The 26,263-nt window shown below is 34.0% G+C and overlaps 4 protein-coding genes and 1 long non-coding RNA gene across 9 annotated transcripts; 1 reads left to right on the forward strand and 4 right to left on the reverse strand.

Annotated features, from left to right (window-relative positions):
- Positions 1-1,124: 1,124 nt before the first annotated feature.
- LOC123695574 lies at positions 1,125-2,135 on the reverse strand. Its single transcript, XM_045641464.1, has one exon. It carries the CDS (start codon positions 2,069-2,071, stop codon positions 1,265-1,267), a length of 807 nt encoding a protein of 268 aa, XP_045497420.1. The 5' UTR covers positions 2,072-2,135; the 3' UTR covers positions 1,125-1,264.
- Positions 2,136-2,373: 238 nt separating this feature from the next.
- On the reverse strand, positions 2,374-3,006 carry LOC123695911. The gene has a single exon (XM_045641869.1). The coding sequence runs from the start codon at positions 3,004-3,006 to the stop codon at positions 2,374-2,376; it is 633 nt and encodes a 210-aa protein (XP_045497825.1).
- An 810-nt stretch (positions 3,007-3,816) lies between these two features.
- Positions 3,817-18,584, forward strand: LOC123695680 (sperm-associated antigen 4 protein-like). Its single transcript, XM_045641586.1, has 7 exons — positions 3,817-3,892; positions 5,830-6,033; positions 7,543-7,633; positions 8,442-8,491; positions 16,042-16,225; positions 17,285-17,402; positions 18,378-18,584. Exons 1-7 carry the CDS (start codon positions 3,817-3,819, stop codon positions 18,582-18,584), a joined length of 930 nt encoding a protein of 309 aa, XP_045497542.1.
- Positions 9,423-14,460, reverse strand: LOC123695469. Of its 5 annotated transcripts, none has more exons than XR_006751939.1 (2): positions 14,353-14,460; positions 9,423-9,781 (listed from the first exon to the last, which is right to left on the reverse strand). It is a non-coding gene; the product is annotated as an uncharacterized LOC123695469 (long non-coding RNA). The 5 variants fall into 5 exon arrangements; XR_006751936.1 differs by having other exon boundaries at positions 9,423-9,784; positions 14,257-14,370; XR_006751937.1 differs by having other exon boundaries at positions 14,257-14,366.
- Positions 18,585-21,110: 2,526 nt separating the features above from the next.
- LOC123695730 (40S ribosomal protein SA) lies at positions 21,111-24,632 on the reverse strand. The gene is made up of 7 exons (XM_045641639.1): positions 24,516-24,632; positions 24,205-24,332; positions 23,768-24,001; positions 23,095-23,259; positions 22,565-22,726; positions 21,995-22,144; positions 21,111-21,239 (listed from the first exon to the last, which is right to left on the reverse strand). The coding sequence occupies exons 2-7, from the start codon at positions 24,301-24,303 to the stop codon at positions 21,147-21,149; spliced, it is 903 nt and encodes a 300-aa protein (XP_045497595.1). The 5' UTR covers positions 24,304-24,332; positions 24,516-24,632; the 3' UTR covers positions 21,111-21,146.
- Positions 24,633-26,263: the final 1,631 nt, after the last annotated feature.

Here is a 26,263-nt window from a genome sequence, read left to right on the forward strand (position 1 = left end):
ATTGACTTGTTTTTTTTTATTTTATTGAGAGACCGGTTGGCTTGGTTGCTAGTGGCCCTGCCTTCCAAGCCAGAGGTAATGAGTTCGATTCCCACCCAGGGCAAATATTACTGTGATGAACATAGATATATCAGCCATATGATTTCCATAACACAAGCGAAGGCTTAGTATGGGATGAGATCGTGCCGTGTGTGAAAATTGTTCTGAAATATTCTTTTTTTTTATTGATAGCACTATTCATATAAAATTCCCTTAGAATTGTAAGCCTCCTTCGGTTTTAAGAACATCCACTACAAATAAAGCAATCGAATGATCTTAAATATCACTAGATAAAATAGAAATAATTTAATAGCACAGTAATAGATTAAATGTGTGATATTTTCATAGGAAGTATTGAAAATGCCAGAGAATTTATCGTAATCTATAGAACAATAAAATCATACACGGTACAATGCGAACAGATCAATACCAAACCCGAATCAGGAAAACTCTTAATCACGCAAATAAATCATTTGGACATGCGGATAAAAAGAGAATATATTATTTTAAAATATTTTCCTAAATAACGAAATTTAAGAATATCCAACGTATAAAAGAGTATTCATGTTTTGCGAATGACTTCATTACCGTCTAGGTACACTTTTCATTTTGCGTGTCTTTGAAGCGCGGATTTATCTGAAATTTGACCTTAATAGATGTCAATCTTTATATCTCGATGCTCTAATTAATATTAACAAGTGTTCTGTATTTTGAAATATGAAAAATAATATCTTTATAAGAGCACTTATGTGTCTGTTTATTTATAGGCATTATTTCTTAATTTTATTTATCTCCCAAAGGCCAAAAGTATATAATTATAATTCGCAGTTCTAAGTAAATGATCACATAATACTTTGTATGTTTATTGTATACTTAGTTTTATACAATTTATAAATGAGTTTTACAATTGATACGAAAAATATTAATTAAGAAAAATTATTATAAAAAGCAATTTTAATTGAACTGATGAGTGACGCATAGATACGAACTTGTCTATTGTTAAGGGGATAAAGGGAAATGATAACAAACGAAAGATATTTTGTTTATTTCTTTAATTGAGTTTGTGGAAACACAATAAAATTCTATATAATATAATAAATTAATACAACATTACTTTTAATCAACCGAATACTAACTTATATACACATTGGGGTCAATTAAAGGTATCTTAAGTTCAAATGTAGGAAATAATAATTTCTGCTTACGCTCAACTGGGATACTTAAATTACTTAGATGTGCTAAAGTTACTTGACATTGTTTGCGAGTACGGGGTCGTAGTTTCTGCTGGTTTTACTTCAGGGCAATCCTCCCACATCCACCAAACGACAAATAAAATTTCTACATTCACTAAAACAAGAGCCAACACCGGCACCGCGAGTTTACTAATTATCGCCTTCAAACTGCTCTTTGCTACAAAAAGAGGCTTCAGAATGCTGTGTATGAACGTGTCCTTTAATGCCTTTAAATCTGAACCACCTAGCAGTGCGAGGCCGAGGTTCAATAAACCCCCCAATTTATTCGGCGATCCAGAATCAAACAGTCCAAACCTTGGTTTCCATAACTTGTCAGTGTGTATCGCTGGCGGGCCTAGAACACTAGGTGTGTCTTGGTAGACATTAGGGGACCATGGCACGTAGTTCGGTTTGTCAAACGTATACTTCAATGGTTTATTAAATGTGATTGGAGTAACAAATTTGGAAGCTACTCTAGATTGTGGATGCTGTGGATACTCATCGTTATCTGTTAAGTCGTTGACAGCATCGACGAAGTCGTTGAATGTGGGTGAAGATTTACTCTCACTTGGTTCCATTCTGGGCGCTGATTTCGCTTGCATTAAATTACTTTGTTCGTAAGGCACCGAATACATATTCGGGTAATAAATTGTATTCGGAAACGATGCCATGTGTCTTTCGTTTTCCATTGGCAAATTTTGCATTTCTATTGTCCGTAGTGTTCCAGGATCTCCATAGGTGCAAATTGTTAAAAGATTCAAAAGGATCGCAGCAATTTTCCAAGAACTGATCGTACTCATGTTGTTCACACGAGCAGAGCACACTCGATTGAAATGACTGAACTCGAATTAACAAATTTTAACGCGTGATATAGAACTTTATAAGAACGTACATATGTTGATGTTACTTTTATAAACACCTTTTCTAAGTAAATACATATTTCCAAAAATAAATGTATGTTTGTTTATCTACCATTTAATATTTTCAATTTATAATATAAACATATGACATTAAGCCTCACTCATCATAAAATGAATTTATTAAATCCACAAACATTCGCAAGTAAGTCGTTGAACAAGCGCAGTTAATGTTTATTTACGTGTCAGCTTATATCGATTCCTGAGTTGCAGTCCATTGACATACATTCCGCGACCTTGTCCCCAGCTAAAATGCTTAACAATATTTTTGCAACTGGGCTATCCTCTTCAACGTCGTCAATTATGGAAAATGTGACTGCGGCACCGAAATTACTTCCCCAACCACTCCTGTAGGACTTTTGTATAACACATGCAACTCTTTCGGAACAGTCCATTATCATTCTGGAATGGTGTTTCTTCTTCTTCTTCTTTTTGAAATACCTTATCATTTTCGATATTACGGGCCACATTAAAATCGCTTTAAGCCCCAACTTCGCGAACACCATAACACTTAGCGGTAAAAGCAAAAGTTTGCCAGTAAGAAGTTTTAATAATACTATGACCGTTGCCGAAAGCATTATTTTGGCAGCACTTCCTAAAAGACTAGCGAGCGACGAGAGGGTGTCTGTCTTTTGGCACGAACCATGGTAATAACTGGGATCAGAATATGTTTTTCGTATATCGGGATAATAGTTGGAGGAGCCAGTGAACAAATCCAGAAATGGAATGGGGGGTGATTGTGGGGTGACCGTGCTGAGAGCTTGTTCCTGAGCGACAGCCCGCGATAAAACGTAAAAAACGACAGCGGCGACGAACATGACTAAAAAAACTGTTCCGCATCAATTGCTGCATTTCATTTAAAACCTTCGCCATGAAATCAATACTTTTACTCATAAAATGCGATTCAAACTAATTACACAGTCTAGTATTTGGTAAGTACATAAATTAGGTCATTAGTTGAAATCAAAGAGAAATTGCTATGGCTTAGGCATTGGGTTTAGGAAAATGCCTTAAAGCCTGACTTAAAAATAAGGCACAATTAGAGACAAACGATACAATATTAACATTAAATAGGTCAACTTCAGATTTAGCACGTAAAAATTTATTTAACAAACTGTAATTACGATTAAAATAATAGAATTACCTATATGTAATTCTATTATTTTATTATAATAGAATTACATATAGGTATGCCTTATACTAAATGCAACCCAATAAGGATGTTAATAAAGAAATTGAAGTGATCATTTTCAGAATCGATTATACGAAGAACGAGAAAAAGATTCAATCAAATATAGTCAACTTATTTTTAAATATAACTCAGTAATATTTAAATATCAGAATATGTATTTAATTCAGATATAATAAAAAAATTCATGAAATTGGCTGTATGCAAAAACACCCGTGCTTCATTTTTCTTTTTTCTTAGAAGGCGGGAGAAATTTATTTTTAATCTGTGCTATAGTTAAAAAAAACTACACTGTCCTAACCTCGCCTAACTTTGTTCTATTTTTAAAGCATTCATCTAATTGATATTTTTCATTTTATGAACTTAACAATCGTTTATATAAATTTATAACATTTAAAACTATGAAATGGTTGTAATCACAAGGAACTCTTTTAGAAACATGTGTGAGAGCTTAAGTGCTGGATCAGATGGAGAAATATCAACAAGAAATATTGCGCCACCATGGTGTTCATCAGGTTAATAATACCTTAAATTATTTTAATTTAACGATAAATAAAATAAAAACTAAGAGTTACAAAATTATTTTGGCCGAATTCACATTTTATTAAGTACTAGCTTCCGCCCGCGACTCCGTCCGCGCGGATGTCGGTCTTTGCGTGGATGGTTTATTTCTCCATTTTGAGTAACTCGGACAATGACATCTTATAAATATCTATTGGACCCAAATACGGCTAGGTCTATAATAATACGCAACGTGTGTTCGCGGTACCTACTACAGAACAACGTCTATGGATAACTGAAAAATTGAGATTAATTTTTTTTCTACGTATTTTTCCAGGATAAAAAGTATCCTATTTTACGCCCAGGATAATAAGGTATAATTATACCAAGTTTCATCGAAATCGAACCGGTAGTTTTCACGTGATGTCTTCACATACAGACAGACAGACAGACAGACAGACAGACAGACAGACAAAAACTTTTTTAAACACATATTTGGGTTTGGTATCGATCCAGTAACACCCCCTGCTAGTTATTTTTTCAATATTTTCAATGTACAGAATTGACCCTTCTACAGATTTATTATATGTATAGATGTGTAATTCACGATTATAACAACATGTACGTTTAATAATATTACTCATTGATATTCCAAGTTTTTAGAGACTTAGAGAATATTATGAGCGTTATGACAATAATGTTGGTCAAGTCCGGATTTATGTGTTTTATTATCAACCGTTTTAGGACATGCCAGCGATATTTTCTTTTAACAAAAATATTTTCGTATCCTTCCCCTGAAGCGTAATCGAAATCCGTAAATTATTTCTAGTCATTCGACCAAATTATATTGTTAAAAGCAATTAATTCGATGACTACGTCAAAATAACTGTTTAGTCTTTAGGTAAAGTAGGACAGAATAACAAGTAGGACGCCCCGAGTGCCCTCGAATCTTTAGCCAGCGCGTTAACTCACTGGACCTTATGAAATCTTGTTTCAGTGCAAATTTTATAATCCAAGTATTTTCAAAGGAATTTTCCATTTATATGACTTCCAACATATCTACTATCTACTAAGAAATAATTCAATATTTTTAAAATTTAGATATATTTTGTTTAACAATATCTACGATTTTGTTTATGTTAACATATTGTACATTTGTTAAAATTCATACAGCAGGTGGGTTGTGTTGTATAATAAACAAATACATGTATTATTTCTACATCTATCACCCCGTTCACTCTTGAACACCGATAGACTCTCAGCAGGTAAATTGTTAAACAATTATACGGACATTAAGTGTTGTCCGTCCCTAATTTGAGCGACCTAAAAACCGAATAGCAAGCAGCTTGCATAATGCAATTGGAGCGTACTACCACCTGCTATGAAATGAATGACGAGCATTTGCACAAAATATTAAATGAGCTTCATTACGACGGCAATCGTGAAACTGCTGGGCTATAAAATATCGTTAATTTAATTTGGAAACCGGCCTGAAACATTTCATGTTTGCAAAATATGTGTACCTAATTTGGAAATTACTAGGAGTATTAGATTAGGGAACCTATGTATAGGGAATTCAATTATGTACTTTACTTCATATATACCTTGAGTGCAAGTAAGAAAATGGTACAAAATACTATTTTTAAAGAGACAAATTTTTAATAAAATAAATTAAATATTATACGCGTCTACAAAGCAAATATATCAACATCAAATATTATTCACGAAAGTTAAAATTCCCGAAAGTATTTTAATTAATAATTACGACATAACTTATACTTTTAAAACCACATTATAAAGCTTCCAAACAGTAGGCAGTTCTGACAGAGAAAATGTTCTGAATACTCGGCGAAGCTAAAACTTTGGGGCATTAATTAAGCGCAATCCCACACACGCTAAGTAAATTACAAAGCTCAGGTAACCGTAGTCCATTTACTCCATATTTCAACAGGAAGAGTTTACGAAAGGCGAAAACCACGAAAAGTTTCATCTCGAGAATTAAAATCCTCGTATCCTTTGCGAGAGAACATTTGGGAATACCAGAACGATCGGTCACGTTGCAGAATATATAAGAAATGCTCTAAAGTCCCTCCTAAGGAAAACGGACGACTGAAATTAAAACTCTTAATACTTTTAACAATAACTGGATTATCGAGTGAGTACACTTAATGAGACCTTCCATTTACTTTTTGTGCAGACTCAAAGCGCCGTTGTTTGCCTAAAAGCGAACTTCGCTAACAAGGCTTGGAACTAACAAAGATATGTTCACTGTTAGTTTTATGGAGCACGTCCTAATTTGATTAAGATGTATCCTAAATCCTTTTCACCATTTAGAGATAGTTCTTGCTAATTAAAATCATATATGCATATGAATATTGAAATTTACACATCATGAACGATAATAATTTAATTCCTCATTCCGCATCTGACCAATTGCATTAATCAATTTTGCTCATTAATATGGAATTATCATTATAATAGTAGATAGTTGCTCATTAATCGAAATAAAGTATTTGTAGGCAAATACTCGTTATTATATTAATAAGTATTTTAAATAAGTCACTCCGTTTAAACAACGCTTTAAAATGTTATAATAGCATATTCGGAAAGCATTTTGTAATACGATTATCTATTCAATAATATCATTCACCATTGCAAGTGTAATGAGAATTTGGTAAACTATATTCGCAGAATATATATTATTTGAGGTTTCAATTTCAAACGGATCATATATTTCAGAACTAAAAGGAAATAAATGTACAAAGTTCTGTACGTTGATATTAAATGTTGCATTATGCATTATGACTATGGGATATAATGAAAATGTATTATTGTATTATCACCAAATATTCTTTACTTCACACTTCACAGTTTAAATTTCTTTCGTAATCACCAAAAACAGCATATCCATTTGTTCTGCAGATCTTAACATCTTAATACATGTGACATGTAGTTGAACTTTTTGATTGATAGGATTGGTCTTGGTCACCTCGTGTTTCTCAGATACTATGTTCATATCGCGCAGTTAAATCTAAAAATCAACAAATAACAAAAGCTACATTTTTCCACAGCATTCTACTTGTATTCCGAAAAGCCTACAGAAGATATCCTAAAACTGATAACGAAAACGAAGCTACTAAATATAAGTACGTACATAAATAGCTTTCTTGGGAGTTACAAGTAATATTGCTAAAATACTGACAAGGCTCTGTAACTAGAGAAGATACATCAACATATAAGCACGTTAATATTTGAGTAGAACATAAAAGGATTACAGTGGGTTTCCAGGCATCTATTAGATAATGTAATAAAAATAGAACATAATATATAAAAAAAAGTTACAGGAACCTTATCTACTATTTATTTTGGACAACCATGAATTAATTATCCTACGCCATCAAGAGTTGTTTAATTTCAACCTTACCTGTCTTTGGGTTAGGAAATAAATATACAAAAACTACTTTATCCTATCTTGTTCTACCTATGTTATGAAGAGTGTACAAACACACAAACTGTGTTAATTGATTGCAAAATTAATTCTCAATACTGATCCAATTAGCAATACCAAAACGCTATGATTAGATAATTAATTAGTCTCTAAAATATATATGCTTTTATAACAATATCCATAATGAATTTAATTTGACTAAAACGTAATTCCCAGTGAATCTGAAGCCCGTAGCAGTAGAAGAAGAATGTTGCTATCGAATGAAATATTTAACCACGCTATTATCAAGATCGGAATATGTTTTAAGGTATTTAAGAACAAATTATTTTTAGATCTAATATTTTTTTTTGTTAATTATAATACCGATACTGCGATCGATCACTTATTAACCATTATTATAATAAAAATAGCTAACAGGAAAATATTAAAACACGTTAGAGTATATATTGTATAAGTCCAGACATTTTCAGGGGGTTTCAAAAAAAACGATATTCATAAAATAATATTGTTGTTGTATTTATATTTTACTTGTTTGTCTACATATTATATTCGCGTTTTCCTGCGAAACTACTAAAGTAATATCAAAGAAACTTCATAAGGTGTAGGTAACTTGGAATCCAGGGTCTCGTTATAAGAAACTTTTATACCAAGATAAAAATTGATTTTCGCGGAAAAAGCTAAAGAAGCTAAAATTCATAACTTTCAACAAATTTATGTAAATGTATCTTAGTATCTCGATCTGCATATCAGTTTGAACTACTGAACCGATTTGTATACTATTACCTACGTATAAAAACATTTTCGAACATTTGAAGTTGACAAAATGTTATGTTCAAAACTGTGGTTCAAAACCAAACATAAAAGGATGACATAATAGAATTTAGAATAGGGGAAGACTTCGTAGCAATCTGACACAAAAGAAGAGCCCATAAATCCACATAAACGACGCGTAATTAATATCTCACTAATAATTAAATATCGTGTTACCAAAGCCTCTGTCTGAAATTGTACCATAACGAACATCCCACATGATTAGTACCACAGTTATAACACATAATAAATGTGTAGCAGTGAGCACGCAATGCGCCTATTATAAAATTTATTAACCTAACCAGAAACACGCTCCGTATACGAAGGACACTGTTCACATCACAAAGCTATGGAGGTACTTATAAATTATTTTAATTAATTAGTCTAATTAATTTCTGTGTATGTGATGTAGTTCTACGCAATTTTAGAGTTAAATGGCTTTAATTATTCAATATTGTAATTAGTGTAATATCATATCTCATCTATTATAACATTAATATATTAGAGACATAGTATGAAGTGCAAATATGCAATAGACAGGTCCACATAGACCGTGTAGCCTCGTGCGGTAAATAATAATTCGTGAGGCTGTTCGCTCTATGTGCACGCTCTATGTGCAGGACTCGCCTAATCATTATTATTACAAATATTACACATTCAGAGATTTTATTAAATTCATATCATAATTCTAATAATTCGATCTATAACAGTTAACAAAATTTCACATATATAACCAGTATACATTCTGTTATATTTTCATACAAAGTTTTAATGAAATCCCATGTGGGGCCAAAAACAGAGAAACAGCTTCACTGTTACATATTTGAAAACTACCTGGCTAGGCTGACCCCAGGCTCCCAGGCACCTGAATCAATTAATAATGCACAGATCTTCTGTGCCTATTGTGATGCTATTCCAACGGTCACCTACTGGTTAGTGGTAAACTTGAATGTTTGATAACCCAGCAAGTTTAACCGAGCGTTTCTTTGGCTCCAATCCAAAGACGTAGGTCTTTGTTTATTTTTATTGGTCCTTTAAGATTTGTCAAGTTAAAACCTTCCTCGAATTTAAGAGAAATATAAAAGAATGTGCCAAACGCAATAAATCGTTTACTTACTGCGTCAGCGACAGTCTTCCTGTAATGATGGAGTTTTATTTTATAACGGAAATTAAATTTAAGTTAATATTAAAATTATATGGTAGATATTGAATATTTGTGCTCATAGATTGTGCGCTATGGTTACGTTAAAAAATAATATGGATTATGGCAAAAAAATGTGCTGTAATAATATTGATGTTTTGCATTAAAACAAAACATGTATTATGTGTCGAATAAAACACACAGCGTTGGATGAAGAAAGCAGTCTATGAATCCTATATATCTCTATGCAAATTGGGTCACCTTACCAAATATCGATGGATCTTTCACCTCACTAGCAAGAGCGCGTCCCTAGTATGGCATCTGTCATCATCGCCTTTGACGCGCTGTCATCTTCCAAGCTCCATAGCATCTTCATCAGCAAGCAGTAAACTGCAACGCTGTGTGTTTTATTCGACACATAATACATGTTTTGTTTTAATGCAAAACATCAATATTATGTGTCTTTCTAAAACACACAGCGTTGGATGAAGATGTGTTTGATATCTGCTGGTGAAGAAAGACATACAAACGCTATGTTGAAAATAAATTATCTTGTTAATATTGTAATACCTAAGTGCTGTATTAACAACTTAAATTTCATTCCTTACAGAATGTTAAATGAACCTGTTGTATTGTAAAATAAAGTTATATTTTAAATTCTAAAAACAATACAAGGGGGTTATGTAATAACAACAAAAATTGTTTTTCTTTCATATTGTAAGAACTAACCATATAGGTATCCTCTAAATTTTAAATTATTCTCCTCAGATAATCTTCTCAATAAGCCAATACTAATGAACTAAGTCTTAGAACCTAAGAACTGCTTAAATATTTCTCTATATCTTTGATACAAATCAAAGTTCAAATAATAACATAAAAATAAGATTTTAAAAATTATAACTCAAAGGAAGATCAATGTCACCAAGGATAAACAATGGAGCCTCTAAGGCTAAATACTACAGTAAATAACATCTGTATATAAAATAACTATAATAAGCAATGTTAACACAACTGTACCTTAAGCATTAAGCATGTTTGTTACACATTGATCATTACTATGATCTTAAATTAATTACACTGAATTAAATAATAAATTAAACAGTTTCAGGTTACCTTAAAGTAAACCAGACTCACTGGCACTGGCTAAATTGACTGATTGACAGTAAAACTTTTATAATTGACTGTATGGTCCTTCCACTGCCTCCACGGGTTGGTGCCCTTACCACATTCTTGAAGCCACGGCTGGACAGGGCTGCTACGTTTACTGTCTTTAAGATCTGGAGGGACCTTAACTAGCCAGAGATAAAGGTTTGTGTTGCAAGGTTAAAGGGTCCGCCCCTTTATAGATAAGAATCAATTATCTACTTTTAAGATTGAAAATCAGTCCTTTGTTACTTGAACCAACCTTTCCACATGGGTCACTGGGCATATCTATGTGTCTGAGTTTCCTCACAACCGACCACCTGATGGATAATGTGTTGTTGTATCCATTTAGTATCCAAATTCAGGTCAGGTTATAATCTTATCTTGCTGTGATAAAAAACTGTATTTTGAGGTTTTCAGAAGTCATGTTCATGTCATGAACAGGGTCAGCTTGCTTATGATAGACTTAAGCCAATAAAATAGAATCCCTGTGTACTAGATTACATGCATTCTTTTTTTTTTTTTTTTTAGCATTGCATTATGAAAGTCACCTCCTGCTTGGAGGGTCATATGTTGGCACTGTGGAGGGGCACCACTACTTAACTGCTCTTTCTCCTTTGCTTTACAATGGGCTGTTTTCTCCCCTCCCCCCCCCCCCCTTTTCTGACTGAGCAGTTGGGGGGCCATAAGGCCGTAAGGCCATTCACCAATGGTCTGAGTGCTCATGACTTCCGGGTCAATAACCATATATAACCATAATAGTCAATAACCATAAGCCATCTTTAGGCGCTTGACATTGAGTTGCGGACAAATGCCCGTATATTATTATTATTTATTATATCAACCATAAGCCACCCTTGGGTGCTATGTATCTGCCCCGGTCCCGGGGTGCGAGGTGCGCTAGTGCACTTGGAGGATTACCCTTGAAAGGGAATATTCAGTCTAGGCGTCAGCTCCATCAACGACTGCAGATGTCGCATAATTCGGAGCAGGCTTTGGCAAATATGCCTTGGCACTAAAGCATTCCTTTGGGTAGCGAAATGGTCCATATCAGGAGCTTCCGAAATATTATATTTCCTGTTGTACAAGGTAGGAGAAGCCACTCCGGTACAGGTTGATTTCTTGAGAGGCAATCTAAATCAAAGGCCATTTAGGCGTCCTGGAAGCGTGCCAAGAGTTATTCTCAACTTTTCAGCTAGGTACAGTTACTCAGTTGTAAGAGCTAAGAGAGTCAGCAACCTTTGTATGTGGGCGAAGTCTGATTGATAGCTTGGGCTACAGGATGTGCGCCCCTTGCAATTTACTCAGAAGCACTTTTATTGCATATCTGGTACACGATATATAAGTCAGAAGTTCTAATGCCAAGTCCCCTGCTTCCCTCTCCATTTCTCTGACAGGTAAGTACTGTTCAGATGTCCTACTCAGCCCGCATCCGCGGTATCTGTAGTTAGGAAGTGAGAAACTTGTTCTTTTACAAAGACTATTACATTTCTGTTTATGTTTCTTTTCCACAACTCTTAAGTCTTGTATAGCATGTAGAGGGAAAGCCTTTCTCTCTTGGTCTGCTGTGCGCGAAACTCTAGAGAAATACCTGGAGGCGACAACTGTACAGTCCTCTCAGTGTTAGATGTCTAGAACTGTCTGCAACTCTTATTTAGTGCAAGACATGGTCATTTTAATGACTACCACAGTATGCTCTATCTTTGAGGCTTTTGGGACTGGCAATAACACAGACATTTCTATAGTATCACACATGAGGCACAAGTATCCAGGCTTACAATGTACACTTTGTAATTGATGTGCCAAACCTGCCTTCCCAAAATCTCTATGGTCTCCGGGACCTGTAGAGTTAATTGGAACAATCCTTGTAGACGAAAAGATAATTGTCTAACTAAAAGGCTGTAGCTCATTCTGTGGCTTTACTAAAATCTCCATGGTCTCCGAGACCTGTGAAGTTAAATTATTAGAATAATCCTGATAGTTTAACTAAATCAGAGGGCTGTGGCCCTTTTTGTGATTGGAGTGCCAATCAAGCTCTACCAATATCTCCATGGTCTCCGCGACCTGTGAAGTTGAATTGGAATAGTCTTGTCAATCAGGCTTTACCAAAACCCCCATGGTCTCCGCGACCTGTGAAGTTGAATTGGAATAGTCCTGCCAATCAGGCTTTACCAAAACCTCCATGGTCTCCGCGACCTGTGAAGTTAAATTGGATTAGTCATGGTAGACCCAAAAGATAATTGTCCAACTAAATCAGAAGGCACTTTATGTGGCTGTAGTGCCAATTAAGCTTTTCCAAAATCCTCACAGTCTACAAGACCTGTGAAGTTAATTTTGCAACGGTCTCAATAGACCAAAACTTAATAGCTTAAATAAAACAGAAGGATCCAGCCTGTAGGGTCTCCGCGACCATTTGAAATGGCTGCCATATGCAGGCAGAAAATAGGCCAATGATGCCTGATTGTACAAGCCAATCCTGGCCTTGTGAGAATCTCATTACTGTTACCAATGATGTCTAATTTTACAAGACAATCCTGGCTTTATAAAAATTTAATTACCGTTATAATCTGTGATATGTATCAAAATTACCTGGTTAATACCTAGGTGTTTAGGTGTCTCAGGTTGAATATCAACCTGGCGGAGCCATCAGCTCTTATTGCCAGAAGCATATCTGAATGTAAGTATGGCATATATTTTTCTGGGTCTTTCTGGACACAGTTCTTTCAGCATAACCATACTAAGCTAATCATGGCTAAGGACGCCTTGTACATATTTTCAGTACATATTTTTGTAGAAGATACAAATAAAAAATACAAAGATTTTGGTTACTTTACTGTTGATATTATAGAATTGTTATAACACCTGAGTGTTAATTTTAAGGCAAGCTCTTTCACTTAAGTAAGAAAGGAACTAGATAAACAACATTATCATCGGTAACATTATAACCAAGAATGATCTCATTCAACTGTTCGGGGATACAGTAAATATGGGTCCTTGATGATGATAATGTATATAAACATATCTACCTCTTATAATCTGCAATGTCTATTTCTTATGATTTTTCACTACTATTCAAATAAGTACCCATAGAATCAAAGCTTATTCTGGTATCAATTGGCTCTGAAAATAAGCTCCTTATGTTAAGAATTATTTACCGTAAGATAAATTAGGTAATCTCAACTTGCAGTAATAAGTAGCTCCTACTGAATATTGTGTGAGACTGTTGCTCATATTATACACTCTATATCATATCCTATAATAAGTAATGTAAAATCTATATGTGACATGTATCAATATTGAAATAATATTAAAATAGTTAATTAACAATTTCTTCTCTTTAGAATATTGTGATAGACAGGTTTTGTAACTAACTATCTAAAATCTAAGTACATCTTAATTGTCTTGAATTATTTATGTAGTCAGTGGGCACTAAGTAGTAGGTACTCACTTTTGTTGAGGTAGTTACAATTGAATGGTCAAAGTGATTGAGATGCCTCACTACCTGCTGAGTGCTGGGGCTCGTTAGCCAGAGGGGATCACGGCGGATTCCTTATACCTAAGTACCTTCTACCTAGGTAGCCTAACGCTATTTCACAAGTCTGGTTAAAAGCAATACTTGACACAGTAACCAATGTGCCTGTGTATGATAAAGAAACCCGATGATAATGTAGTGATCTCATTATAGGCATGCATTGTGTTTTATTAATTACCTACATCTAAATATTGATGTATTTGTGTCCAAATACTGTGAAATGTATGCCACGTGCTGGATGAAAATCTATGCACGAGTCCGGACATGTTCTGACATGTGTTCTGACAAGTTTGATTGTACTTACGGAATTTCTCGTCTCCCGGTCTCTTGGGCAGTGACGAACCATTACTTCTCTCGTCCTCCGAGGACGAAAAAGAGTTCCCGCCACTATTATACATACCAAAGCACCGGTTTTCGAATTTTCTTCCGACAACGTGGTCTTTTGTGTTTCATATTGGAACTAATTCCGTCTTTCACTAGAAAAACACTAAAATTTAACGCGTGTGTGTTTTATCACACTTAATAATTCGAGAATTATAATTATATATATTCGAATTCGAGAATTATATTCTGCGCGATGTTACTGCGCACGAATTCATAAACGCTATGGAGCTTGGAAGATGACAGCGCGTCAAAGGCGATGATGACAGATGCCATACTAGGGACGCGCTCTTGCTAGTGAGGTGAAAGATCCATCGATATTTGGTAAGGTGACCCAATTTGCATAGAGATATATAGGATTCATAGACTGCTTTCTTCATCCAACGCTGTGTGTTTTAGAAAGACACATAATATGCTTATAAAGCATTAAAATTTTCCCGTAAATAAAGTTACCTACATTGTAATTTGAAATAGTCAGCGATTTATGCGAATGACGTAGTTAAACACGTTTCAGCAGAAATATTTCATATTACTTATTATAATTATACATGTATATATTATAAAGGAAACAACAAATTTTTAAAGTAAATGTAGTAGACATAAATTCTAATAATACGCTCTACAAAATCCTCCCATATCAACTAAATGACTTTGTAACAACATATTCAAAGGAATAAAACAGTGCACAAACCACCTAAAAAGTTTTTTAACTCAGCTTGTTTTAGCGACCATATATCACGCTGACATTTCACCGAAAAATGGTGAAAGCTAAAAATAACAGTGGCGACAAAAGTTGGAAAAAACCACGACTGGCTTGTTGAGTTTCACGCACGACGTTAGCATTTACATAGTTTCATAAATTGACTGATTTAAACACGTTTTTGGTGTTAAGCGAAACACTAGCAATCCTATTTACTAGATTTATATAGAGGATTCATACGCTTAAACAGAAATAAATGGACGCAGATTTGTTGGATGTAGTCTGTAGAGTAGAGTAGAACTAAAGTATGTGCTAACTTTAATAATATTATATCAGTAATATTTTAGATATAGCAGTATATTAATAATAACAAATTAATTTTAATTAAAGAGATACGATTCTTCTTTCTGTTACCTATACCTCGATCTTCTGAAACCCTTTTATTATTATTCCACTGAAATCTAGCCCTTATTTAATTATGTTAATGTTATTACTAACTTCGAATCATAATTGAATAAAGCGAACATTTAAATGAAAAAGAAATTAATAAAGTAATATTTGACCTTATTTTAAAATCCATTGTGTTTGTTTAATGGAGAAAAGAATCCTTAAGCTTATTTATATTTTACAATTTTCATGAAACTTTTCACAAAATATTTTAAAACGTCATTATAATTATTTTATTACTTATTTTTAATTTACTTTGATTTAAAGTTAAGAGAACGTTGGTTCCACTGTTTTATATTATTAAGGTCAAAGTTTTCAATTTCATTATATTTCGTAGCAAATTCTGGGAACATTTTCTTTGCAGTATAATTATTTAGCGCTCTCTTGGACTTCTTCGTTCTGTAGTTTCGTAGGTACTACTTTCATTATTACAGGAAGACTCACATCTATTTTTAATTAACGATAATTTACACCTTACACATTTATCAAGCATCTCAATTCACATTATAAACCACATTCCATAATTTATAAGACCCCAAGTGGATAATAAGCGTAGTACAGTAACAAACAGGAACGCAATAGGAAGCTACATAGCCGGTGCGAGTGTTGTAAAGGGTAGCGACACCGTCGAGTGGGGTAGCCGCGTGGCGCTGTGGGGAGTCGTGCCGCTGTGGCGAGCCGCGCCTCCCCCCGACACAGTACTGGCATTGAGAAAACCCACGCCAGCTGATTGTTGGCCTTTTAGGTAATGAGGGAACTATCGCTTCGTTGTTTACATCTTTTGCGTTTTGCGAATTGGAATGTTTTGTTACTACCTCGTACGTATTTAGCATAGGTAATCTAGCTGTGCAAAATGGAAAGACATAAACAATCGTTGTGTGTAGGTACAATCTAATGTAAATGGTTAATTATGTACTCCAATATACTTACTATGTGTAACTAATAACTATTCAAATAGGTCTTGGTTATTGGAAATTTGATTACCTAAACTAACTAGATTATACCTATTTCATTTTCAGGCAAAATTATTACGGTGTCTAGATAATGAATGTCACATTTGTTCACATAACATCTTATATGTTACTTAGTATGAGTACATTCATTAATAAGCTTTAACAAAATCATGCAAAGTCGTCGTGCACTTGACTGATCTGTATTTAGTTGAGTGGAAAATGAGATCTTACAAAAGTGTTTCCATTAAGACGCTAAATGAGGCATGAAATTGATGTCATCAAATTAACATTTCGCTTGACTATTTGTTCCCTGTTTCTGCCGACCAATACCAGATTGTTAAATGTTTCCAAGTGTTTTATTAATAATCCGAATGTTTTGCAAAAGTCGCTTACTTACAAATATTTTAGACTTGTAACCCTTTCAAGTAAGTTTTCAGCTTTCGCGCTTATAATATTATTAATACAATTTTTACTTCATTTAAGTAAAACAAAAGATTATCAACATTCAGAATTACATTCGGAATATCTTAAAATACGATGAACCGACTTGTTTTATAAAACTCATTTAGGCGAGTGACCCACTTACCTGTTTTGAGCTCGAAAATAAGTGTGTCTATGTCATCTTATTTTGTAGAAACCGCTAGCTTATGAATTATAGATATTCTATCTCGAGAAAATCTGTATACAAAATATTAATTTTCAAATTTAAATAAGTTTTTATTACTTGGAACATTTACAATTCGTTACAACAACTATAAAATGAGATCAATCTCACTTCACGCCCTACTTTATTTACGTCCACGGTCCATTTAACAAATTCGGAATTTACTAAATATATCTTAATATTTTAGTGGTTCGTCTGGTAATATTGAGATACATCTACCTCGCTTAACGCAAGTGGCCAGTATTAGTGTGGAACATATTCGACCGGACACTGCTCACAGCGCTCCTAAGGACTTTGCCGTATACGTAAGTATAGTATAGCTATAGACTATAGAGGCTATAGGTAGTCTATGGTTAAGCTATTCGAAATAGCATGGCTTAGTTGCTAAGGATGAAGAGCGTCTGCCTTACGAAGATACGCTTATATTATAAACAACCCAAAATATATTAAAATATGGGCTCCTACATTAAAATTGCTACTTGATAAATTTAAAAAATTAAAATTACGTGTTTAAAGTCTTAGGTCCAAACCTACAAACTTACGAAATATAATTTCTTTGTCCTTTAACCTAATCAATTATCATTATCATTTGTCTCGTCCGTTAGTAGATACCTAGTATTAAAACAAGATTAAATTGAAACGTAGATAATTAATTCAATAAGTTAGTTTAGCAAAATTTTCCACTGACCCCACAGATGATCCTTAGTGAAATTGATTAACGAGATATCTATCATTATTCATATTAACGAAAGTCTTAGGAATTTAATAGAGATAAGCCCGCCCACGACTGTACACATACTTTGGCAATATAATATTATTTGTTGTGATCGCGTCTCAAGATCGCATTTCTTTACGTGTGATGTATTTGCTGAACAATTTTCAATTAAGATGATACGAGCTATTAGGAGCACATTCTTATAGATTTATTTTCAATTTATCAAATAAGTAAAAACTAATTTGATAAAATATTCACGCAGTCAAAAGTAAAGCAAAAAAATATTGACTGCGTGAAAGACTTACAATTGAATTGATACCATTTACATAAAATATTGTTATGAAACATTACTTACATGCTGAATATTTGGCGGAAAATGAAAATTTTAATACATATAGTTAAATATGTACGCAGTCACAGGTTTTCATTTCTTATTAAACCTAACTTATAAATATAGTGAGAGCTCTTATTTTGATGAATTAAAAATTATTATGAGCATGAACAAAACGAGTATCTACCTACGCTCCTTTTAAACATACAGAAGAATGTTCCTTTGTTATTGCAGGGTATCCTAGAAAACGGTACTTGGATAAAAGCAGCAGATGGAATATACCGGTATAATAAGCCAGCGAAACAATACTATTCATTAGACAATAGAAATGCTCCTTTAAAACGCATTGTTTTCCGAGTTTTGTCCAACCATGGCAATCCCAAATATACTTGTGTTTACCGCGTTCATCTTTACAGCAACGATTTTATGATTTATAATTGATGTACCGAGTTATAATGAATTTTAATTGATAATAAAAAAAATATATTCCATATCATTTTTGTTTCATTTGCACCTTGACCTTTAGATACCTACCTTTTACTAATACACAAAATTATACTAAACAGTTTTAACGTAATAAATAGCTTTTGCAAGGGCCTTCAATCGAATTCGAATTATCACAAAAAAACGATCAAAAAATATCATTAAAATCGGTCCAGCCGTTTTATAAAAGCAGTTGGTGAAAAACACCGCACAGCAGAAATATGTATTTTATCCTAGGTAATTAATATTTTAAATGCAAAAGATTGTGAAATGTGTGTACCTATACCTGATAAATGTTTATTAAACTCACGAAAAATCAACTGGTCGGATATGAATGGATCTGTAGGTACAATAATTATAGTATATAGGTAGAATAACACATGAGGTGATTATATTATACCCGTGGGTTCGTGCGTGAGTGAATCCGCGCGGTACAGATACCTACTACTTAAATTATAAAGGTAATTAAAAAAAAAATAGTAGATAATCTATTAAACATATCGTTTGATACAAAAGTTCCCGCGTCCTAACTATTTAAATTGATAACGGCGGAAAAGAAATATTTCAAACAGGCTCTTTATTTTTGTTTTATGCTAAGCTTATCATTAAAGTTCTAATTGAAAACTGATGTATAAAACCCATATTTTTTAAAAATACGCGGGCGAACAGCTACCTTGATAGAGACAAATAATTCCGAGAACTCAATTCCTACACGAGCAATAGAAGCCCAATTCATTGCTTGTTAATATTTTTACATACCTACTCTTAATCACTCGCAATAAAGTTCACAACAGAAAACCAATGTTGTGACGTATATGTAAATGAAATTAAATCGAGCTTGCTTCTTCTCACCTTGAAGCTAGAATACAGAAATACGAAATTGAAACCCGAAAGATTCTAGATTATAATATTTCATTATCGGGCATATTATATAGGTAGACCTACAATCTAACCTTCAAAATTCATAGGTACAACATCTAAAATAACATTGTTAAAATTAAACACTGCAAGTACCCGGGCCACTTACCCCGGCCGGACCGGGTTCAGACCCTAATCCACCACTAGCCAAGTACCTGAAAGGCACTTATCGATTTTTTTCGATAGGACAATCGTTGTCACGTTCATCGATAGTTGAACGTGACAACGATTGTCCTTCTTTGTCGCTCATTCCGCGCTCTCGCTTGCACTGGAACGCCTCAGAGCGAGGTAACGCCGCATGAGTCATCTTTTTTCGGGCGTGCAGCCGGCTCTATCGAATTATAAGACGTTGTCACGTCAAAATGAGTGATATGTGATATTATGATCTATAACACAGATGATTCGATATGTGATATTATGAACTATATTATCTATACCTACAAATCACTACATAGTATAAAACAGTCGCTTTCTGTCCTTATGTATGCTTCAATCCTATAAACTACGCAACAGATTTAGATCCAGATTTTTTTATAATAATTGATAAAGTGTTTTAGACAAAGCGGGCGAAGCACCGGACGAAAAGCTTGTACGAGGTGTTTGAACGCACTATAGTCGTAAGTCGAGCCAATTTAATAGGCAACATTTGACGTCTATCAATTTTATCTTCGAAGAGAGGTAACCTGCTTAAAAACATCGATTAAAGTGAATTAATCGATACGGATTTGAAACATTTGTCAATCGAATTTATTAATTTATGATGATTTTTATTTACAAGTAATCAATGCATTCGATTCTAGATGTCAGATTTCGATTTTCAGAATAACGTCTCTGGTATTTAAAAAGAAAAAAGGTTTATTGACACAAAATTGTAGCGACGTCAGTTCTTCAATTCAGAAATTGTTTATTATGTTTAGTATGGTTTATCAGTAAAATGAAATCTTAAAATTACTTGTATCGGTGATTATTATTATAAATATGTAATCATAATTGAAAAAAGTTAAGCAAATGTGCAGTTCTAACAAAACGAAATATCATGTTATTCTATGTCGTCGTTACTAGGTTACGTTGTTGAATTTTGTTGAACTGTCAAATGTTGCCTATTAAAATGGCTCTACTATAATCGCAGTAACTACTGGACCGATTTCAAAAATTATTTCACTTGTGTAGATACGTATCCCCAGTGCTATAGCCATAGGTAATAATAATATTATGTACCATGAGAAAATGCGGGGAGGACTTCTTCTCGCAAGTATTCGTTATTATATTATTTATTTCATACATATTAACCTAGAAAATTCTAGCGTGCTGTTCCACCAATAATTTGCGAGGATATGCAGCGAGGAATGTGTTTTTAAAGACCCAATAGAAACGCTTCAAACGCTTAAACGCTTCAAACTAAATGAAGCGATTTGATTCGTTCTTTTCAAACACATTCCGTTTCACATTCACATTCTCGCACATTTAATTGATGTTGTCTACAAAACTATAAGACTACAATATTTCAGTTAATAAAAAACTCCCAACTCCCCACAGTATCATTAAAAGAAAAATAATACAAAGTAATATGTTTTATAGTGATTTATTGTCAGTAAACATAGTTTACGACGCGCTCCAGCCTTGGGCAGAGCCTCCCCATGATGGAGTCGCGGTGGCAGCGACGGCCGGCGCGGCTGTTCCCAACTCCTCTTGTACCTGAGAAAAAATAAATTTTATTACACATTGATCAATTTAGTACAATATTTAACCAAATAGTAGTCTTAAACTCAGCATAAATAATCGTGAATGGAAACTACAACAACCATTATTGAGGTGAAACTTCTTTATCGGGGTTGGAAAAAAATTAGTGTAACATTTTTTTCGTTACGCACGACATTTTTCAAATGAAAAATAAGGTCTTAAAGAAGTTTCACTTCTTACGTGTACACTAGTACACGCACACATTTTTATTAAAAAATGTGTGTCATTTGTTACTGCTAATAATCCCTGAAACAGCTGGCCTTTATTTCCACCTTACAATTAATTATACATATGCCATTTTAGTTATACATACAATTTGTTAAGTTTTTTTTTTTTTTTTACACCTCGCCTATTCTATCACTATTCTGTAACTTCAAACTAACAGGGGTAGCTTAGGCCATTTGCCAGGAAAAAAAGAAAGTCGAGGATGTGTCAAGATTTACAAACACATCCATCACCACTACAGAATGAGCTAGTATTATAAAATTAATAAAGCTAAATAAACATTATGATGACTAGTACCTATAATACATAAAGACTAATTTATTACCGCAGGACTTAGTTAAATTTGCACATCCAAATATTGGGTAGAAAGTTTTAACGCTATTATGTATATTATAATATGTAACAACACCTATATTATTAACTTCATTCTAGCAAATAACTATACATAATTTAAATTTAGGGAATATTTTATTCTGGTAAATTACCTGAGCAGCCCAATCATCTTGAGCGGCGGGTGTGCCGAACGTAGCAGCAGCCACGGGTGCAGCGTCATCGTTCCACGATGTGACGGGCTCAACGGGCTCGTAGTCGTCGTGGGCGAGGGGCGCAACTTCGGGCTTGGCAGCAACCACGGCCTATAAAATATGATAGATTATTCTTAATTTAGTTATTTCTTCCAATTCCCACTCCCAAAGATTAAAAATTGATTATTAATTGTAGTCTCGAGATAATAAAACAGCGCTGATATTATTTTTTTTCTATCACCCATCAAGTGAAAGTAACTGGTACCGACATACCTGTTTATACCTGCCAACCTAGATGTTTGTCTATGACTGCACATTTGTGGGTTTCATACTTTAAGTCTATTATAATTTTTTTATTATCTTAATTAAAAATGTCCTGTCCAGGATTTTTCCAGCAAACCCATTCTCATACATTTTTAGTGTATTACACTAAATTTATTGTAAAATTGTTCTCATTCTATTATCATGCCAGTGAAAGTCGACCTATATTCGGATCTTAGACCATACTGTAACAGAAAACAAAACACAAACCTGTTCCTTAGCCTGTTGCTCCTCCTTCTCACTCTCTTCAGGGTCGCGGTAGAAGAACAGGTCCACTACCACATCCCATCTCTGGTCACGGGCGAGGACACCGCGGAGACGGAGTACTTCACGGGCCAACAACCACCACATGAGACCGATCGAGTGGGACGACTGTAATGCAAGAGCGAGAGTTAATATCAAATGTTTGATTAAAATTAGAGGGGAGAGAGGTTTTGAAGGAATTTTTTAACACATTAGAGACATATACAATACAATGTAACATAAGTGATTGTTCTTTGTTTGGTGGCATTTAATTATTTCTGTATTTTGGCCATTGAAAATTTATTCTAAAAGTAGCAGTTGAATAATTATTTTTGTGTGAGTTCTTCTTTTTTTTATTTAGAAGTTAATTTCAGAGATAGTATATCGCTGAAAACAATACCTTTGATACTGTTTTTATATTTTAGATTATAATCTTGAACTTTATCATAAAATCAATTGCAAACAGCTGATCTATTTAAAAAAAGGTCAATGCTTACCTTGGTGTTGCATGGAATGGCAATGTCAACAAAACGCAGGGGTGAGTCAGTGTTGCAGAAAGCAATGACTGGAATGTTGACATATGAAGCCTCAGTGATGGGCTGGTGGTCTTGAGCTGGGTCCAGCACAATCAATAGACGTGGCTCCCTGAAGGCAGCTTGGATCTGTTACAATAAATTGTTTCTTTAGAATAATAGTTTTATTTTGGTTCATGACTGGTGTGTTTAATATTGTATCAGAATTAAACATAATCATTCCTGCAATATGCAGTCAGTGGTTCCTTAGTTAAATTTGTCATCATTAAATTGAATATATTCAAGTATTTTTTTTTTATTTGAAATTTTCTAAAAATATAGTGACAGTACAAATGCATTGAGAAATTCATTGTACTGTTGATTTAAAAATTACAACATATTCATTATATTGTTCAACTTAACAATTGATTTTAACATATACATGTAGATAACAGTGCGGTGGAATTGGAGTATTGATTAAAGAAATATTTTAAATTTATAGATAAGCATACCAATTAAAATAAACCCATTGCACTTCTGTAAATGTTTATCATACAGTACCTAATTAATGTCAATCATCTCTACATACATCATCAACACCATTAATGAATTACTTATTTGGTTTGCAAATACAAGCAAACAAAGATAGTACTCATACCTGGTTAGTGAAGGCACCAGGGGTGAAACGTCCAGCGATGGGGGTGGCACCAGTGTGAGCTGCGAATTTAAGTACGGCTCTCTGTCCGAAAGCACGGGATGAGATGACGAAAACATCAGCGGGGTTCTCAATAGCCACAACAGCTCTGGCAGCCAAAACTAGCTTTTCCCATGTGCGACGTAGGTTAATGACGTGGGTACCGTCCGCACGTCGCTTGTAGACGTATGTTTCCATCTGAAAAGTTAATATGGTTTGGTGTTATTACTCTAAACTTAAAAAAAAATTATCATATTCTGTATAGCTATAACATCAGTTGGGAGAATCGTTCTTCACAAGTTATCAGATATAAATATGGAACGGATTCACATGTCATCATGGTTAAGTTCTGATAGTAATTAGTTTAGTAATAATATAACATCAACATGTTCATATTTTACCTGGAAGTTGACATTCTCGGACCCAAGGTGGGTTGTTGCTGCAAGCATTTTAGTAACATCTTCCTCATTGAGGGCTAAGATATCTAATCCTCCCGACATCGTTGCGTTTATTAGAGTAACGACTAAACCTGAAATAAACAGATGAACATGAGTTTGGCGCCGGCACTTAAATTATGATTAAACTATTTTTTTAATTAAATATATTACATTAAATATAATATGAATGATTGGCTGTCCATCGTTATCGTTTTAATAAGTTTTAAATGAAGGATTTTAGCGATTTTTAGAGATTTTGTAGAAAAAATACTCACGCGTATAATGCCACTGGGAGACGATTCAACTTGAAAGAACTGTCAAATTTGACAACCCATAAATGTCGGATTTGTTTATTTTTTTCTGTATGGCAATAATGTCTACTTGCCTGTTGCCATCATTATAAAATATATATTATAGATTTTCACTTTCATTGTGCATTAATATTATTCTAACAAAATAATAATAATAAATATTATATGATAATAAATATATAATGGTAAGGTAGGTAAAAAAAATAATTATTTTAGAATCTCTGAATCAACTCTCAATCAATTATTCTGGTCATTTTTTGTTGTGTAATAAATCACAGATATAAATAAATACACATGGAAATAAAAATGAGCCACTGGTTCCATTCGGCATCTATTCCGTTTCTTTTGTGAAGTTATCACAACAGAAATATAAGGCACTGCTCGCTGGTGTTAGCAAACTCAAACAACTTTAATTATATTTCAAAACACTTCCTACTAATGGATAAAAAAATTAATTATCCAAATAACTATAGAATACCATACCATACCACAATATATCTTCAAGTAATGTTAATATATTAATGTTCTCGACAGACAGGCTCTTTTTTATAAATTTATAAAGAATAGAAAAAATTCGATTACGACGCGGGACTCGAACCCGCATCCTTCGCGCCATTCCGGGGCGGATGCCTAACCAACTCAGCCTCTCGTGACCCGCCTGAGCAATCGAATTTATTCTATTCTTTCAGTTTTATGTGTCTTAAGGGACACACCGCGCGCCATCTATTGAGATGATTTAACAACCATCTCAACCAATATGAAGCGCTTTTATCAGTGAATACAATATTGTAACGATCGAACACGACCTTTTGTTGAATTTTTATTTTTTGGTTTTTATGGCATTCAAATGCTTTATAAATATAAATTTATAAAGAATAGAAAAAATACGATCACGAGGCGGGACTCGAACCCGCATCCTTCGCGCCATTCCGGGGCGGATGCCTAACCAACTCAGCCACTCGTGACCCGCCTGAGCAATCGAATTTATTCTATTCTTTCAGTTTATGTGTCTTAAGGGACACACCGCGTTTGAATTTGAATGCCAATTGTCATAAAAACCAAAAAATATAAATTCAACAAAAGGTCGTGTTCCATCGTTACAATATTGTATTCACTGAAAAGTGCTTCATATTGGTTGAGATGGTTGTTAAATCATCTCAATAGATGGCGCGCGGTGTGTCCCTTAAGACACATAAAACTGAAAGAATAGAATAAATTCGAGTTGGTTATGCATCCGCCCCGGAATGGCGCGAAGGATGCGGGTTCGAGTCCCGCCTCGTGATCGAATTTTTTCTATTCTTTATAAATTTATATTTATAAAGCATTTTAATGCCATAAAAACAAAAAAATATAAATTCAACAAAAGGTCATGTTCCATCGTTTATTCACTGAAAAGTGCTTCATATTGGTTGAGATGGTTGATCATCTCAATAGATGGCGTGCGGTGTGTCCCATAAGACACATAAAACTGAAAGAATAGAATAAATTCGATTGCTCAGGCGGGTCACGAGTGGCTGAGTTGGTTAGGCATCCGCCCCGGAATGGCGCGAAGGATGCGGGTTCGAGTCCCGCCTCGTGATCGAATTTTTTCTATTCTTTATAAATTTATATTTATAAAGCATTTGAATGCCATAAAAACCAAAAAATATAAATTCAAGGCTCCTTTTTAATTGAAGAATTTATTCTATTATTATTTTTTTTATTTTTTTCAG

The sequence above is a fragment of the Colias croceus genome, chromosome 11, assembly GCF_905220415.1.
Source record: "Colias croceus chromosome 11, ilColCroc2.1".
In the NCBI taxonomy this organism is placed as follows: domain Eukaryota; kingdom Metazoa; phylum Arthropoda; class Insecta; order Lepidoptera; family Pieridae; genus Colias; species Colias croceus.